Source organism: Mustelus asterias, chromosome 2, assembly GCF_964213995.1.
Source record: "Mustelus asterias chromosome 2, sMusAst1.hap1.1, whole genome shotgun sequence".
Lineage (NCBI taxonomy): Eukaryota > Metazoa > Chordata > Chondrichthyes > Carcharhiniformes > Triakidae > Mustelus > Mustelus asterias.
In genome coordinates this window covers 152,807,729-152,824,499 of record NC_135802.1, presented here as the reverse complement: position 1 = coordinate 152,824,499, position 16,771 = coordinate 152,807,729, and the positions used below count along the sequence as shown (strand labels likewise).

The 16,771-nt window shown below is 44.4% G+C and overlaps 1 protein-coding gene across 1 annotated transcript; it reads left to right on the top strand.

The window, feature by feature from the left end:
• The first annotated feature begins 922 nt into the window (after positions 1 to 922).
• Positions 923 to 14,652, top strand: LOC144479643 (leukocyte elastase inhibitor-like). The gene is made up of 7 exons (XM_078198618.1): positions 923 to 1,284; positions 5,521 to 5,697; positions 6,493 to 6,630; positions 6,860 to 6,977; positions 8,355 to 8,497; positions 10,015 to 10,182; positions 14,087 to 14,652. The coding sequence occupies exons 2-7, from the start codon at positions 5,530 to 5,532 to the stop codon at positions 14,489 to 14,491; spliced, it is 1,140 nt and encodes a 379-aa protein (XP_078054744.1). The 5' UTR covers positions 923 to 1,284; positions 5,521 to 5,529; the 3' UTR covers positions 14,492 to 14,652.
• The last annotated feature ends 2,119 nt before the right edge of the window (positions 14,653 to 16,771 follow it).

Genomic DNA, 16,771 nt, shown 5'->3' with positions numbered 1-16,771 from the left:
GTGTGTTAGCTTTTATTAACAGGGGGTTGGAGTTTAAGAGCCGTGGGGTTATGCTGCAACTGTACAGGACCTTGGTGAGACCACATTTGGAATATTGTGTGCAGTTCTGGTCACCTCACTATAAGAAGGATGTGGAAGCCCTGGAAAGAGTGCAGAGGAGATTTACCAGGATGCTGCCTGGTTTGGAGGGTAGGTCTTATGAGGAAAGGTTGAGGGAGCTAGGGCTGTTCTCTCTGGAGCGGAGGAGGCTGAGGGGAGACTTAATAGAGGTTTATAAAATGATGAAGGGGATAGATAGAGTGAACGTTCAAAGACTATTTCCTCGGGTGGATGGAGCTATTACAAGGGGGCATAACTATAGGGTTCATGGTGGGAGATATAGGAAGGATATCAGAGGTAGGTTCTTTACGCAGAGAGTGGTGGGATGTGGAATGGACTGCCTGCAGTGATAGTGGAGTCAGACACTTTAGGAACATTTAAGCGGTTATTGGATAGGCACATGGAGCACACCAGGATGATAGGGAGTGGGATAGCTTGATCTTGGTTTCAGATAAAACTCGGCACACCATCGTGGGCCGAAGGGCTTGTTCTGTGCTGTACTGTTCTATGTTCTATGTATTGGATCCGAATTTGCCACCGTAAAGTTTCAAATCCTAAACACATGTTTTGTGGAAAAGTTCCCCTTCATGGCTCAGGGAAATGGTGTATGTATTGTTTTTCTGGGATTTCTGCTCCTCTTGAGGTGGTAGGAACCCCACATCAACTCACCGTCAGTCTTTTGAACAAGTGATGAACAAAATGATTTTGATTTAGAAAGCAGATTCAGTAAAAGACCGGAAAATATTCAGTGTATTGATTTCATTCCCATGGGGGCGACAGCCACAATGTTTCTCCAAATCAGCTCCAGCAGTCATTGAGTGTTGGGTGTGTCTGCAGTTTTCACTCCAACGCAGCTGTGTCCGACTGCACGTTCAGTGTATCTATAATCATTGATCTGTATTCAGGAGGGGCTCTAGTTTCTGGGGCTCTCTCAGCTTTTGGGAAATTGACATGTACACTTCTCACAAGCTTTGTCGGAGTTAATTCCGCAACAGGTTTAAAAAAAGTCAAAAGCAGGAAATTCCTTGTGTGTGTGTCAGAGGAGGAAAGTCTCCGCCGTGATGGACAACACAGGAGTCCTATCAATGTGAGGGGAGTTACTCTGAGTTGGAATCCGCCCCAGAGACAGCGCACACAGCGGAGTGAACACATTGAGAGAGAGTGTTGGATGCTGAAAGATAGAAGGTAAGTCTTTCTATTTCACCCAGGGAGTTTAATCTGCCAACATTTCCCTGTGAGCGCTGCAAACCTTCACTAACCTGATCAATTCCCCTTTTATTGAGTCAGAGAAGGAGCCCCACCCCTTCACTCCGGCTGGACTGTCAGCAAACAGCACCCGGAATTATCACCGAGCTCTTCATTTCCCATCTGAAACCATAAAAAGCTGTAAGGAAAAGTGAAACTGAGATGTAGCCATATTGCTCGGTTCCTGTCTGCAGGTATTCCAGTGGGAGGATCTGGGAAACATGCAAACTGAGTGAAACAAATAGTCAAAGATTGTTCAAATCCCAGAGCAGCAATAAAGGTTTCCAAATGAATAAGTCACTGTGAGTCACAGAATCCCCACAGGGAGGCCATTCGGCCCATCGAGTCAGCACCAACTCTTACCCCTTGTCCCTGAGTGTCGGGGGATTAGGAGGCTAAATAAGTGGGGTTATGGGGATAAGACTTGGGTGGGATTGCTGTCGGTTCAAGCTTGATGGGCTGAATGGCCATCTTCTGCATTTTAGGGATTCTAATGATTACCCAGGCTTACTCTGTAACCCATGTATTTATTTACGCTGCTAATCTCCCTATCCTATGTATCATTGGACACTAAGGGGCAATTTAGCATAGCCAATCTACCTAACTTGCACATCTTTGGACTGTGGGAGGAAACCAATGCAGACACGAGGAGAACGTGCAGACTCCGCACAGTCACCCAAGGCCAGAATTGTATCTGGCTCCCTGGCGCTGTGAGGCAGCAGTGCTAACCACTTTGGTATTTCCTGCGGACTGCTGTAATAATCCTGGAAGGATGGTTGTGATGAGGTGCTGCACTATGAGAGAGGTGATGGAGGGGAGGAGGCACCTTAAAGTTGCAAACTGGTCAGTTCATGTTCAGAAAAAGACTTGGGTCAGACACAAGCCCTTTTCAGCATAGGTACAACTAAAAAGAGAAGACTTTCATTTATAGCATTTTTCATAGCCCAAGGATGTCACAAAGCATTTTGTGGTCAATTTTGAACTGAATTGTAATATGTATAGAAGGAAACAAAAACAGTTCAAAATTTACAAATCCCAATAAAAATCACCAATACTGGCACCATTGATACTGGAGTTCCATTTTAAGGTATCCAAGACCACGAAGCTGATTTCTCCGCTCTCTCGCAATCTTACTGGCTTGCCCCGACCATCAACTAGTGGGGTGAAATGGTAAATCACCCCCCACCAACTCCAGAATTAAAACGTCTAACAATGACCATGAAACCATTGTCAATTGTCGTAAAAACCCATCTGTTTCACCAATGCCCTTTATGGAAGGAAATCAGCCATCCTTACCTGGTCTGGCCTACATGTGACTCCAGATCCACAGCAATGTAGTTGAGTTTTAGAGTGTATTTATTACAAGTAGGCTTACATTAACATTGCAATGAAGTTACTGTGAAAATCCCCTGGTCGCCACACTCTGACACCCTGTTTGGGTACACTGAGGGAGAATTTAGTATGGCCAATGCACCTTACCAGTACGCCTTTTGGACAGTGGGAGGAAACCCACGCAGAAACGGGGAGAATGTGCAAATTCCACACAAACGATGACTCAAGCTGGGAATTGAACCTGGGTCCCTGGCAACATGAGGCTTGGACTTTAACCTGGTGTTGTGAGACTTCTTACTGTGCTTACCCCAGTCCAACGCCGGCATCTCCACAACATGAGGCAGCAGTGCTTGCCACTGTGCCACCCTTAACTTCAAGGGCAATTGGGGATGGGTAATAAATACTGGCCCAGTCAGCGATGCCCACATCCCCATCAGCAAGTAAAATAAGCATTAATGGGCTTCAGGTGGCACTTCCTCCCCTTGTTCAGGACCAAGTCCCGCCTCAGAGAGCTGCCAACCAATCTGATTAGTCAGCAGCTCGCTGGTCCCCGCAGTGGACAAGACTGGGACTGCAAGCAGCCACCAGAGGCTAAGTCCTGGGAGTCCGGGACGAAGTACGTCTTGGCAGTCTCTGGGCAGGGAGAGGAGGTGAGGCCTGGGGAAATGGACATACTTGCGGGGAGGGGGAAGAGTGCCCGAAGGAGTCAGATTATTTTCGGTGGGCACCCAATATTAAATGGAGGCCCCCCCCCCCTCCCCCGTCTGACCCTCTTGCCCGAGGTCTGATTGGTTTATTTTTTTGGGTTGAAATTGAAGCTGGGCAAAAAACAGTCCTTACGTTGTCAATAATTGGCCCAAAAAAGGGCCTCAAATTGGGGCAAGGGCATGGTTTCAGCATAACAATACGCAGAGGTCAGGGCAGGTGGGATCCCATCAGGAAGAGCATCTGACATTTTTATGCTTACCACCTACAAACTGGTTGGTGGGTGTGCAGGTAAAATCCTGCCCATTGTTACATCCAGTCAATGGAGAGATTGGAGGAGCAAAGGGAATGATTGGCTGGCAGCTTCCTAAAGTAGGACTTCCTCTCCGGGATAGGGTTGGAAGTCTCACTCTGAGACGAGTAACGCTGCCCCAGCATCAAACGGCTACCGGGCAATCAGCTTTTGGGTAGGCGGGCGGGCTCACGACCAACATTTCCAGCCCATATAAAATACAGCAGCAGCCTGAATGTAATAGAAAAACATTCTTCCAGTTTTGTGACAGTAATATGGTAGTCAAAGAACAAGTGTAAAAGATGTAAGTAAAAGCCAAGCTGAAAATTGACAATACTGTGTGATAACTTGCTGCGGGGAGACAATGGCCTCGTGGTATTATCGCCAGACTATTAATCCAGAAACTCAGCTAATGTTCTGGGAACCCAGAGTTGAATCCCGCCACGGCAGATGCTGGAATTTGAATTCAATAAATAATATCTGGAATGAAGAATCTACTGATGACCATGAAACCATTGATTGTCGGAAAAATCCATCCGGTTCACTAATGTCCTTTTAGGGAAGGAAATCTGCCACCCTTACCTGGTCTGGCCTACATGTGACTCCAGAGGCGCAGCAACTCTCAACTGCACTCAGGTAACGAAGGATGAGCAATAAATGCTGACCAACCAGCAATGCCGATGTCCCACGAATGATTAAAAAAAAAAGTAGGACGCTTGTCTGTGAGTCATTGTCCACCGCGATCCTTATCTTTTCACTGATATGGGTGAGACTAGCATGCCCAGCAGCTGTTGCCCATCCCTAATTGCCCTTGAACTGAGTGGCTTGTTCGGCTGTTTCAGAGGACAGTTAAGAATCAACCACATTGCTGTGGGTGTGGGAGTCTGGAGTCACATGTAGGCCAGACCGGATAAAGAGGGCAGATTTCGTGCCCTGAATGTTATTAGTGAACCTGATAGGTTTTATGACAATCACTGATTAGTCTCAGAAATGGTGAGCATGAAACTAAGTTCCAATTCCAGATTTATTAATTGATGATAAATTCCACCAGCTGCTGTGGTGAGATTTGAAACCATGCCCTGGAGAATGAGCTGAGGCCGACTATATTTACTAGTCTGGTGACAATACCAGTAAGAGACCTCTCCTCCTGGGTTGGCGGGGGGATTTTGAGGGAGTTGTTGGGCACTGGAGATAGGTTAGAAAAGGGTCAGTGTGGAGCCCCTATTCAGAAAAGGGAATAAAATAGACGGGGTGTTAAATCCTCCACTTACACTGCAGAAGTAAACTTGGGAAGCATTTATCCATGTCAATAAGTTAATGAACAGCACGCAACAGATTAAAAGGGGGATGATCATGTCTGTCTCACCAAACTGCTCACCTGCTTGGGGGAAGAAACTGTTCTGGAGGAAATGTAAAGAAACCCTTTGCAAGGATGATAGCAGAATGGTGACACAGTGGTTAGCACAGTTGCCTCACAGCATAAGAGGACGGGGTTCAATTCCTGGCTTGGGTCACTCTATGTGTGAAGTTGTACATTCTCCTCGTGTCTGCATGGGTTTACCCCAGGTGCACCGGTTTCTTCCCACAGTCCGAAGGATGTGCTGGTTAGGTGCATTGGCCATGCTAAATTCTCCCTCACTGCACCCGAACTGGCGCCAGAGTGTGGTGAGTTGGGGATTTTCACAGTAACTTCATTGCAATGTAGGCCTACTTGTGACACAAATAAATAAACTTTAAATTCATAAACTAAATCTTATCTTCAGCTGGTAATTCGTTGACGTTCTTGAGAAACTTTTTGTCCTAAAATTCCTTTGAAGATCTGTGTTTTATATTTACCTTTCTTGCAGTTTAAAACCATGGAAGACCTGAGCAAAGCAAATTGCCATTTCGCTCTTGACCTGTTCAGAAAGCTGATTGAGAAAAATGAAGCCGGCAACATTTTTTTCTCTCCATTCAGTATCTCCACGGCATTGGCCATGGTTTACCTTGGAGCAAGAAATAATACTGCTTCTGAAATGGCGAAGGTAAGCGTGAAATTACTCTGAATAAAAACTTCTTCAAGTGTTTTATGCATGAATTTTCTTTTGAATGTATGATTGCTCTTGCCAAGTTTAGTCAACTAAAGTTGGAAGTGAATAAGCTAAGCTTCACACAATTAGTGTTGTGAGACTTCTTACACAATTAGAATTCCCACTGTGCAGAAGAGGCTACTTGGGCCATCGGGCTTTGCACCAATGCTCTGACAGAGTATCTTACCCAGTCCCTCTTTCTCCACCCTATCCCCGTAACCCCACATATTTCCCATGGCCAATCCTCCTAACTTAGACATTTGGGACACTAAGGGGCAATTTAGCATGGCCAGTCCACCAAACCTGTACATCTTTGGACAAGGTTTCAACAGCCTAGGTTCAATACTTGGTCTGCACTGAGCTAACTTCCAAATGAAATTAATAATGTTCTGGAGGGGACAATCCACGAGGGTTCTTGCCCCGTAATCACTGTTCAATGACCTTCAACTGTCAGCGTGCGAGTATGTTGACCAAGAGCAGTATTGTCATTAACTGATGTGTCCAAGTGGTTGAGTAATCTATTGACACTCCATTTTGAGGATGAGGCTGAAGGTTTCTTTGCTGAGACACTGGAAGGTGATCAGCATGATCAGAATGGAATCCCAGCACAGAATAAATGCTTGCAGGAAAGGGGGCAAAACCCCCCCCAGCAGAAAACAAGATGGCGGAAAGAACATGACTGATTCTAGCTTTAGCTCTTTTATCAATTCACTGCTTGATGTTTCTTTTATGCGTTTGTTCTAAATACAGGCTCTCCATTTTGATCAAGTTGGAGATGTCCATTCTGGATTTGAGAAAATGCAGTTAGACATTAACCGAGCTGATGCTTCGTATCTGTTGAAAGTGGCCAATCGACTGTATGGGGAGAAGAGCTACAACTTCCTAGAAGTAAGTGGCGAATGGGTCACCTGTTCCCAGATCCTTCCAGCGCTCAGAAACCAAGGTGATATTGTTCTCGACCCCTCCCAGTAAGGAGAAAGCTGACCCTATTGTCAGTGTTTGCACATTGCTGGTATGGAGGATTCATCAATTCTGCTGATCTGCAATGGTGAAATCAGATTGTCAAAAGGTTTCCCAACTGGATGTCGAATTAATTTTCCCTCTATCTATTGTTCAGGAATTCAGTAAATCCACCAAGAAATTCTACGGAGCAGAGATGTTGCCAGTTGATTTCCAAACTGCTGCAGATGGAACAAGACAAGAGATCAATAAATGGGTGGAGGTACAGACCGAGAGTAAGTTGTCGTCCACACTCAATCATTTGCAAACTGAAGGTGAAGGAAGAATTTCATTATCAAATGCAAAGAGAGTAAAAATCTTTCACTTTTATCACATTGGAGATGTCCAATCCGGATTTGAGAAAATGCAATCATACATTAACCGAGCTGATGTTTGGTATCTGTTGAAAGTGGAACTTGGAGTTGGTTGAGACAAATAGCACCAATGCGTTAAAAATGAAACTCGATGAGTACATGGGGGGAAAAGGCAAAATACAGATATGAAGAAAGGCTGAGATATGGGGATGAATAACATTGAAAGAAGGAGTGAGGGGCTCCCTCTCCCTCCAAAGCAAAGACCCATCCCCCCAGCCATAACGCATTGTGTGGGAACTTAACAAAGGTCATGTGGGGTCTTTGGGGGGGAGTTTGGGTTTAAGGCTTTGGGGGCGGGGTGGGAGGGCAGTGGGATTGTTGGGTAGGAAGGGAGGGGGGTTTCCATATGAAGTGGGCCGTGCTCTGACCTGCAACAGGCAGCTGCTGAAGGTCAAACTGCCCTTCCTTTTCCTCCCTGCCCTATGAGGAATGTAGTTAAGAAATCAGGCTCGGAGTCCTCCAGCCTCGCCCGCGGCTGGGATTCTCCAGTCCCGCTGCAGTGAATGGAATTTTGGCTGGGCACCAAATTCTCCGTTCTTGCTGGCAGCTTGCCGGGTGAACAAGATGGGAGAATCCAGGCCCAGGTTTCCTGCTCCCACCCGACAGTGCACACTAAATATTTTATGGGGATGGCAGCGTATAATCGATTGGCCAGGTAACAAGCCCAAACGGCTCTTAATTGCCTATTTAGATATGGTGGCTAGCCCCTCCTACCCCCTTCACCATATTACAGGGGTGGGTGTGAAGGTGATGGGGTGGACACCTGCCCTATTTTACATGCCTCCAACGCCGCCATTCCAAGCATGTAAGAGTAGCCCAAAGTCGAAGAGATTGGAAGAGAGAATGGTGTGGAGTAAAACCTCCCCACAGACTATTTCGGGTGAATGGTCTGCTTCTGTGCTGCATGTTCTCTGGAAGTCAATATGCAAATTTAGCCTAGTTATTAATCTATTTGAAAAAATCATAGAATTTTAATGCACAGAATGAGGGCATTTGAATCAGTGTGATTGATTGATGTTCTGTAGGAAAAACTTCCTCTTTTCAGAACCTTTCAGTGATAACATTTTAGTTTTAAAATATAGCCTAAACCATTTGGGGACTGTTATTTTGATGTATTATTTCTCTCGCTCCTTCTGATGTTTTAATTTTACAAAAACAAATTCAGGAAGGTTAATCTTTCCTCATTCTTTTTGTTGTTGTTGTGTACAATTCCAATGTGCTGAATCTGTTTCTGTTCAGGTAAGATCCAAAACTTGCTGGGCGATGGCTCTGTTAACAGTGATACCCGACTCGTGTTGGTGAATGCCATCTACTTCAAAGGGAGCTGGGCTGAGAAGTTTGATGTACGAGGTACAAAGGAGATGGCATTCAGACTGAATAAGGTATTCCAAATAAAGTACCAGCACTGAATCAGGCAATTTGTTTTCTTGAGGTTGGGGGGAGAGACTGAGAGGATCGGAATTTTGTAGTGCTGGGAAAACTCTGGAGGCTTTTAAAAATAGCGGTCGGAACCCAGGTGTGGAAGTCCCAACCCCCCATTTCTATCCAATGCAATCTTCGCTGATAGATGGAAGGGGGAGGGACATGAATTCCATAGGTACGAAACATGAGTTTGCTGGGCCATTTGAAAATTGTGCTGAATTTATACGGGCCCCTTTTTTTACATTTCCCTGGGCCTTAGCTCACAGTATGGGAGTCACAAATTGACAGAGGAGGCATAAACACTCTTGAAGGATGTATAAGACCCGTTTAACTGTCATGATCTGAAGTTACTTAAATCCCCAGGCTTTAAAAGTGAAAAATGAACTAGGCTGCCACACTCAGAGTAAAACAAAACCACAAACTGCTGAGAATGATTTGATTGACAGGCCATCTGGTGTAGCTTTGACAAAATACCATTTACCCTGCATTTTTAGTCGATTTAATTTTGGTCATTTTCCCAAGGGCTGCTCTTAGAGCTGAGCCCATTATGGATATTTGACTGTGTTTCAATACGTCCAAAACCACTTATCCCCGCGCGTTGGCTGTACCCACATTTTCGTTGAGAGTTTTGAGAAACTATTAAAAGATTAGCTGTATTGAATGTAGTTATTAAGTTAACTTGTTGTTTTTCTTGATAATGGATTGACCACTTGAGGGGACTTGTAATCTTTGAATGGGTGACATAAATGAGAGCTCTGTTAGATTGTTAGACGTTTGATTTTTTTCATCTCCACATGGCTCCTGAGGTCTTCTCCGATTACTGGTTGAATGGATATGGAGGTTGCAAGGGTGAATGAGGGGGTCAAGGTCAGAGGGCCTAACAACCTTTTCTAAAAGTGAGCCGAAGTCCCAGAGAACCAAGGTGGACCTTCTGACCAGCCTGCCTTGGTACTCACCTGCCTTCTTGCCCGCTTCTAAACTGCCTCCAGAGGCAGCAGGCCTGACTTGATCATGGTCCCACTTCCCCGGAGCGACAATTGTGTGTCAGGGCCCTTAATGTAACGGTATGGTCACCAAGATGAGAAATTTCCAACTTGAGCTACCCCCACTCAGTAGCAAAGATCCAGCCCAGAGAGACAATCAGCAAATAAGACCTCCTACTTTTTTCCTATAAATGCACATGTTTTTCCCTCCAATCCTACCCACACGACTAATGTTGCTACTTATATTTAGCAGTGAGTAGTCCGGTAAAAATTGAGACAGTTATGATTGCTTCTTTGGAGTGTGTGCACGATAATATAATACACATATACACAGTGCTTTTTTTTTTGCAGATTACTACCTTACCTACTTTGGTTCATATATTTCACAACGGGACTTAATTTATTTCTTTTACATAATGCCCACAGTTGTCTCCTTCAATGCATCATTTCAAATAAACTAAAAAATGAAATGCCTTGAATGTTCCTGTTTATAGAAAGAAAGCAAGCCAGTGAAAATGATGTACCAAAACAACAAGTTCCTTCTCCGACACATTCCTGAATTTAAAACTCAGGTCCTTGAGCTTCCCTATGTTGGCAACGAGTTGAGCATGATTATCTTATTGCCAAATGACATCATGGATGATTCCACAGGTCTCGAGCAGGTACAGTATCTTTTCATCATTTAAACTGTTGACATGAGTCACATGGAGTCAGAGATCACACACACTGAAGTAGAACATGTGGGCTGTATGAAGCTTGAAGACCCTCCAATTTCCAACAGTTCTCAGACATTCTTCGCCATTCAAAGTATTTAAAGAGCAGCTGAATAATTTAACTTGAAGAACCACTGGTTACAGAGATGTGTTTCACAGCCTGATGCTGGAAGGGCGTTTAGGAAATCGACAGTAGTCCCTGCCATAAACCAGACACTGGTTGGGATTTTCCATCGCTTCCTGTCAAAGCCACTGGGGGGGTGCTGGAAAATCTCGGCTCTTGACTCCATCCCTCTCCGGGACAACAGTCTCAGGGTAAACCAGACTTTTGGAATGCCCTGGTAGCACAAGATGAGCTTTCAGCCACATGTCTGTGCTATTACTAAGTTTGCCTATTTCTCACATTGCCCAAGCCTCCGCACCAAAGCTCATCAGCTGCTGAAACCCTCAATTCTGCCCTTGCTATCTCTAGTCTTGACTATTCCAATGCACTCCTGGCGGGTCTGCCACATTCTATCCTCCATTAACTTCAGGTGATCAAAATCTCAAGTGCCTGCATCATAACCTGCACCAAGTCCCAATGCCCTATCAACCCCACCCTCGCTGACCAATCAGCCCCCCGCTCACTGCCATTTCAGCCCCACCCTCGCTGACCAACATTGGCTCCAAATCAAGTTGCACATCAATTTAAAACTATCCTTGTTGTTTTCAAATCTCTCTTGGGCTTCATCTCTATCTAACTCTATCTAAAATCTCCTCCAGCTCAACAACCCTCCACGATATCTGCACTCATCTAATTCTGGCCTTCTAATCATCCTGATTTGAATTGCCATGCTATTTGATAGCAGCGCCTTCAGCTGCCCAGGCCAAAACTGTGGAATTCCCTCCCTGAGCCTCCTTTTACTTCCTCAAAACACTTCTCAAAGTCTATCTCCTGGGCTACGGTTTTGGTCATGTTCCGTAATATTGCCTTTTGTGTCTCGCAGTCAAATTGTAATTGATAATGTTCCTGTTCAGGACTTTGGGACCTTAAAGATGCTATATAAATACTAGTTGCTTTTGTTATCCAGAAATCACCGCGATCTTCAGTCATTTCCTGGGACATCCCCATTTATTTGTTGGCCCATTTGGTGAAAATAAACATCACTTTAATGGCTCCAATTAGATGGAGCTGTGACCCAGAGCAATTAGCATTCCTCTTAACCCACAGTGCTATATTTTAGTGTCCTTGGCCCAGCCATCCTCAGTTGCTTCATCCATGACCTTCCTTCCAACATAAAGTCTGATATGTGAATGTTGGCTGATGATTCAGAACCATTCACAACTCCTCAGATACTGAAGCAGTCAATGTCCAAATGCAGCAAGACCTGGACAATATCCCAGCTTGGGCTGACAAGTGGCAATTAACATTTGCACCACACATGTGCCAGGCAATGATCATCTCCAACAAGAGAGAATCTAACCATCGCTCTTTGACATTCAGTGGCATGACCGTCACTGAATCCCTGACTATCAACATCTTGACGGTTATCATTGACCAGAAACTCAACTGGGCTAGCCATATAAATATTGCGGCAACAAGTCAGAGGATAGGAATCCTGACTTCCCAAAGCCTGTCCACCATCTCCAAGGCACAATCAGGAGTGTAATGGAATACTCTCCACTTGTCTGGATGAGTCCAGCTCCAACAACACTCAAGAAGCTTGCCACCATGCAGGAGAAAGAAGCGCACTTGTTTGGCACTCCCATCCATAAACTGCCACTCCCTCCATCACCAACGAACAGTGGCAGCAGTGTGTCCCATCTACAAGATGCACTGCAGGAATTCACCAAGGGTCCTTAGACAGCATTTACCAATCCCGCAACCACTACCAACAAGAAGGACAGGGGCAGCAGATACAAGTCACTCATCATCCTGACTTGAAAATATATTACCTTCACTGTTGCTCAGTCAAAAGTATTATGGGGTTAGCTACATGGACTGCAGCAGTTCAAGAAGGCAGCACACCACCACCTTCTCAAGGGCAACCAGGAATATGCAATAAATGCTGGGCTAGCCAGTGACACACACACCCCAATGAATGAAGTTTAAAAAAAAATTAAATTACATGATGAGCAACAGTTTATTGGCACACTGATGTGTTAGATATGCCCTGCTTTCTAAAACTTTGCAAGTTGGCAGAAAAGTGGGAATAGGAATTGAGGAGCTCATATCCAAGATCATTTGGTATTCAGGCTGCATTTTCAGAGTTGAAATTCGCAGGTAAAATGTGTATTCCAGTATAAAGTTTACACTGATTTTATTCTATCTGCAAAACATACCCTTGTATTCAGAATAAAAGTAGTAAGAGTTTTAACAACACCAGATTAAAGTTCAACACGTATATTTGGTAGCTAATGACATTCGCTACCAAATAAACCTGTTGGACTTTAACCTGGTGTTATTCAAACTTTTGCTGTGTTTACCCCAGTCCAACGCCGGCATCTCCATATTCAGAATAAAAGTCATTCATTTTTGAGGTGCACTGCAGTGAATGATTCAATCCTCAGATGGTTTGCCATTAAATAGTTATGGACCGCAAGCTGTCCCTGCTGTGTGAGCTAATTACAGCAAACATCCAGTGAAGGCACTAGAATTCCGATCGCATTCTCACCGTCTCAAAAAGTTTTAAAAAGCCTATCAACCCTGGTCTACGAGAGGAAAATCAGGCAGGAATTCTACCTGTGATTGTTGTCTATCACACCCTCCTCAAATTGCAGTCCAGATTTCCTGTCTGTTTGTCTTCATTTGAAGTTCAGCTTTGCATGTGAATGCTGGCGATGTACTCAGTGCTCAAGCACCATTCCCCAGCTCAATGTCAAGACCTTCAGGAGAGGAACATTCAGCACAAGATGAGACAAAACCTTTCAGCATTTCTAAGGAAAGGTAATGAACAACTCACCATCTCCTGCCACCGCGAAACACACGGCTGGGAGGCCATAGAATCCCTTCCATGCAGGACAAGGCCATTTGACCCATCGAGTCTGCACTGACAACAATCCCACCCAGACCCTATCCCTGTAACCCCACATATTTACCCTGCTGATCCTCCTGACACTACGGGTCAATTTAGGATGACCACAATTTAGGATGTGACAGACAACAATCACAGGTAGAATTCCTGCCTGATTTTCCTCTCGTAGACCAGGGTTGATAGGCTTTTTAAAACTTTTTGAGACGGTGAGGATGCGATCGGAATTCTAGTGCCTTCACTGGATGTTGGCTGTAATTAGCTCACACAGCAGGGATAGCTTGCGGTCCATAACTATGTAATGGCAAACCATCTGAGGATTGAATCATTCACTGCAGTGCACCTCAAAAATGAATGACCACCTAACACACACATCTATGGAGTGTGAGAGGAGGAAACCCACGCAGACAATGTGCAACTCAACAGAAACAATGACCTGAGGCCGGAATTGAACCTGGGTCCTGGCGTTGTGAAGCAGCAGTGCTACACGCTGTGCCACTGTTGTAGTTACTCACTTCCGCCAACACCAATTATGGTTTAATATAATTCGAATGCATGAACAACGACAGGCAGGAAGAGATCCTCTGGTCCACCCAGTGTGTCTGTCACAATTGTGAGTGGCAATTTGTCTATCACACAGTACATGCTCTGAGCCCCTGGAAGAGACGACAACCCAGATTAAACACTGAGGCCAGTTTGGGAGGGAAATAATACAAAGAAATGTCTCCCTTCTCCGTATGCAATCCAAACTAGTCCCAACACGCCACTGTGGTCCTGATCTTTATAACTGCACTTGCCTTGTTTTGCTCTCTTACTGACATCTCTTTATTTTGCTCCATCAGCTGGAGCAGGCACTGACCTTGGAAAAGCTGCAAGAATGGACACTCCCGAACCTCATGCGAAAGATGGAAGTTGATGTTCATCTGCCCAAATTTAAACTGGAAGGAGAGTATGATCTCCACTCACCGCTGTCCAGTTTAGGCATGCGGGATCTTTTTAACGGTTCGAGAGCAGATCTATCTGGAATGTCTGGAGCTCCTGACCTATTTGTGTCCAAAGCTGCGCACAAGTCTTTTGTGGAGGTGAATGAGGAGGGAACTGAAGCAGCAGCTGCTACTGGAATGGTCTGTCAGCCTATGTGCTACATCCCACCGCAGACCTTCACTGCCGACCATCCCTTTCTCTTCTTCATCAGGCACAACACAACAAATAATATCCTGTTCTTTGGTAGATTCACATCTCCCTGAACAGCAAACTAAGTAACGCAACATGTCAAAGCTTGAAAACAAAGTGTAATAATCTTAAAGTGATTAAAGACATGTTAAATTAATGTACTTTCCTTCTCAAAACTTTTGATTTGCAACAAGCAATTTTCAAAGGAAAATTAAAGAATACATGATAGGATTCAGTGATTATTGTCTTGGAATTTTTGAGGATAAATGTACTGCTTTCTGAGTTCAGAGATTGAATTTGTTTTGTATGAAGCTTTGTTTGCAATGTATCAAAACCCCTTTGCCTGAGTTTTAAATTTCAAAGGTTTTTTTTGGAATAACCAGAGCTGTTCACAGTTGTAACATAATTTCCACTCCCTTGTAATCCAGTCCTCTTTTGACAAAGCCAACATCCCGTTAGTATTTTCAATTATGCTTGTACCTGTCCATCAGAGGGTGCTGCTTTAAGGCAATTGAGAAAAGAATGAAAGGAAAGATAACTTTCTCATGCAGTGACAGGTCATGTTCTGGGCTGAATGTGCTACTTCTGCTCCTGTTTCGAGGTTCTGCAATGCACTGTACGAAAGGGGGGGTGTTATGAGATTTGGTTATGACTTTCAGATTTTTACCGATGCATCACAGAAAGCATCCTTTCTGTGTGGATCACAGCTTGGTCTGGCTCCTGTTCTGAACAGGAGTGCAAGAAACTACAAAGGGTTGTGAACGTAGACCAGTCCATCACGCAACCCAACCTCCCATCCGTTAACTCCGTCTGTACTTCCCGATGCCTTGGAAATGTAGCCAGCATTATCAAAAACCCCATGCACCCACCACACTCTTCCACCTTCTTCCGTCGGGAAAAGGATACAAATGTCTGAGATCACATACCAACCGACTCAAGAACAACTGCTTCCCTGCTGCCATTAGACTTTTGAATGGACATATATATTGAGCTGATCTTTCTCTACACCCTAGCTTTAACGATGTCCTGCACCCTCTCCTTTCCTTCTTGCTGATGTACTCTACGAATGGTATCTTTTCTCTGTATAGCACACAAGAAACAATACATTTCAATCTATCCCAATACATGTGAAAATAATAGATCAAAAAAAGGTAATCAGATAAGCACCTGAACGGGAAACAAACTCCAGAGCTCGGTGGAAGGAACAGGAGTGTGGGACTAGCTAGATTGCTCTTACAGAGAGCCAGCATGGATATGACGGTCGAATGACTTCTTTCTTCAGTGCTGTAATCATTTTGAGACTTAAGTACCTTCAGGGAAATTCTGTACACGGACTCCGAAATCTCTCTGTCCATCCACAGTGTCCAGCTGGTTGTGATTTAAAAAATACTCTGATCTATCTCAGGGTTTAAGAGGAAGACATTTTCTCACATTGAAACTCCATCAGCCAGTTTTCCCCCACTCACTTGATCTAATGTCCCTTTCTGCTCCTGTCAACCCGACTCATTTTGCAACCTAACTGTGCCTTCAGAAAGCTTAGGTAAGTAACACTCTATTCCATCATTCAAATCATTTATAAATCTATTGAATAGCTATCGCTCAATATTGATCTCTGGGACACACCATTAGCACATCTGCCAATTTGAGGACATACCCGTTATCCTTCAAATATCTCTCCTAGTCCGGAACCGTAACTAATTCCCGATCCAAACCAATAGGTTGCTGCCAAATCCATGCACTTTCAGTTCACATGGCAGCAAAGAAAATGCCTTCTGAAAATCCAAATAAATAACATTCAAACCTCTCGAATTAGTTAGCCCTCAAACATTCTGTTTATTAGACATGATTTCCCTTAACAAACCAATGTTGCTTCTCTCTGATCAGCCCCTATTTATCCAAATGCTCAGTCACCCTGTCCCTCGTGAGTGATTATAGGAACTTCCACATTCCTATGGGAAACAATGGCCTCGTGGTATTATCGCTGGTCTATTAATCCAGATACTCAGCTATTGTGGGGACCCGGGTTCAAATCCTGCCATGGCAGGTGGTGGAATTTGAATTGAATAAAAATATATGGATTTAAGAAATTACAGATGACCACTAAAGCATTGTCGATTGTCCGAACAACCCATCTGATTCTGTAACGTCCTTCAGGGAAGGAAATCTGCTGTCCTTACCTGAACTGGTCCACATGTGACTCCAGAGGCACAGCAATGTGGTTCACTCTCAACTGCCCTCTGAAATGGCTTAGCAAACCACTCAATTCAAGGATGACTAGGGATGAGCAATAAATGCTGGCCAGCCAATGATGGCCATGTTCTATGAATGAATAAAAAACTGAATAAAAATTACTT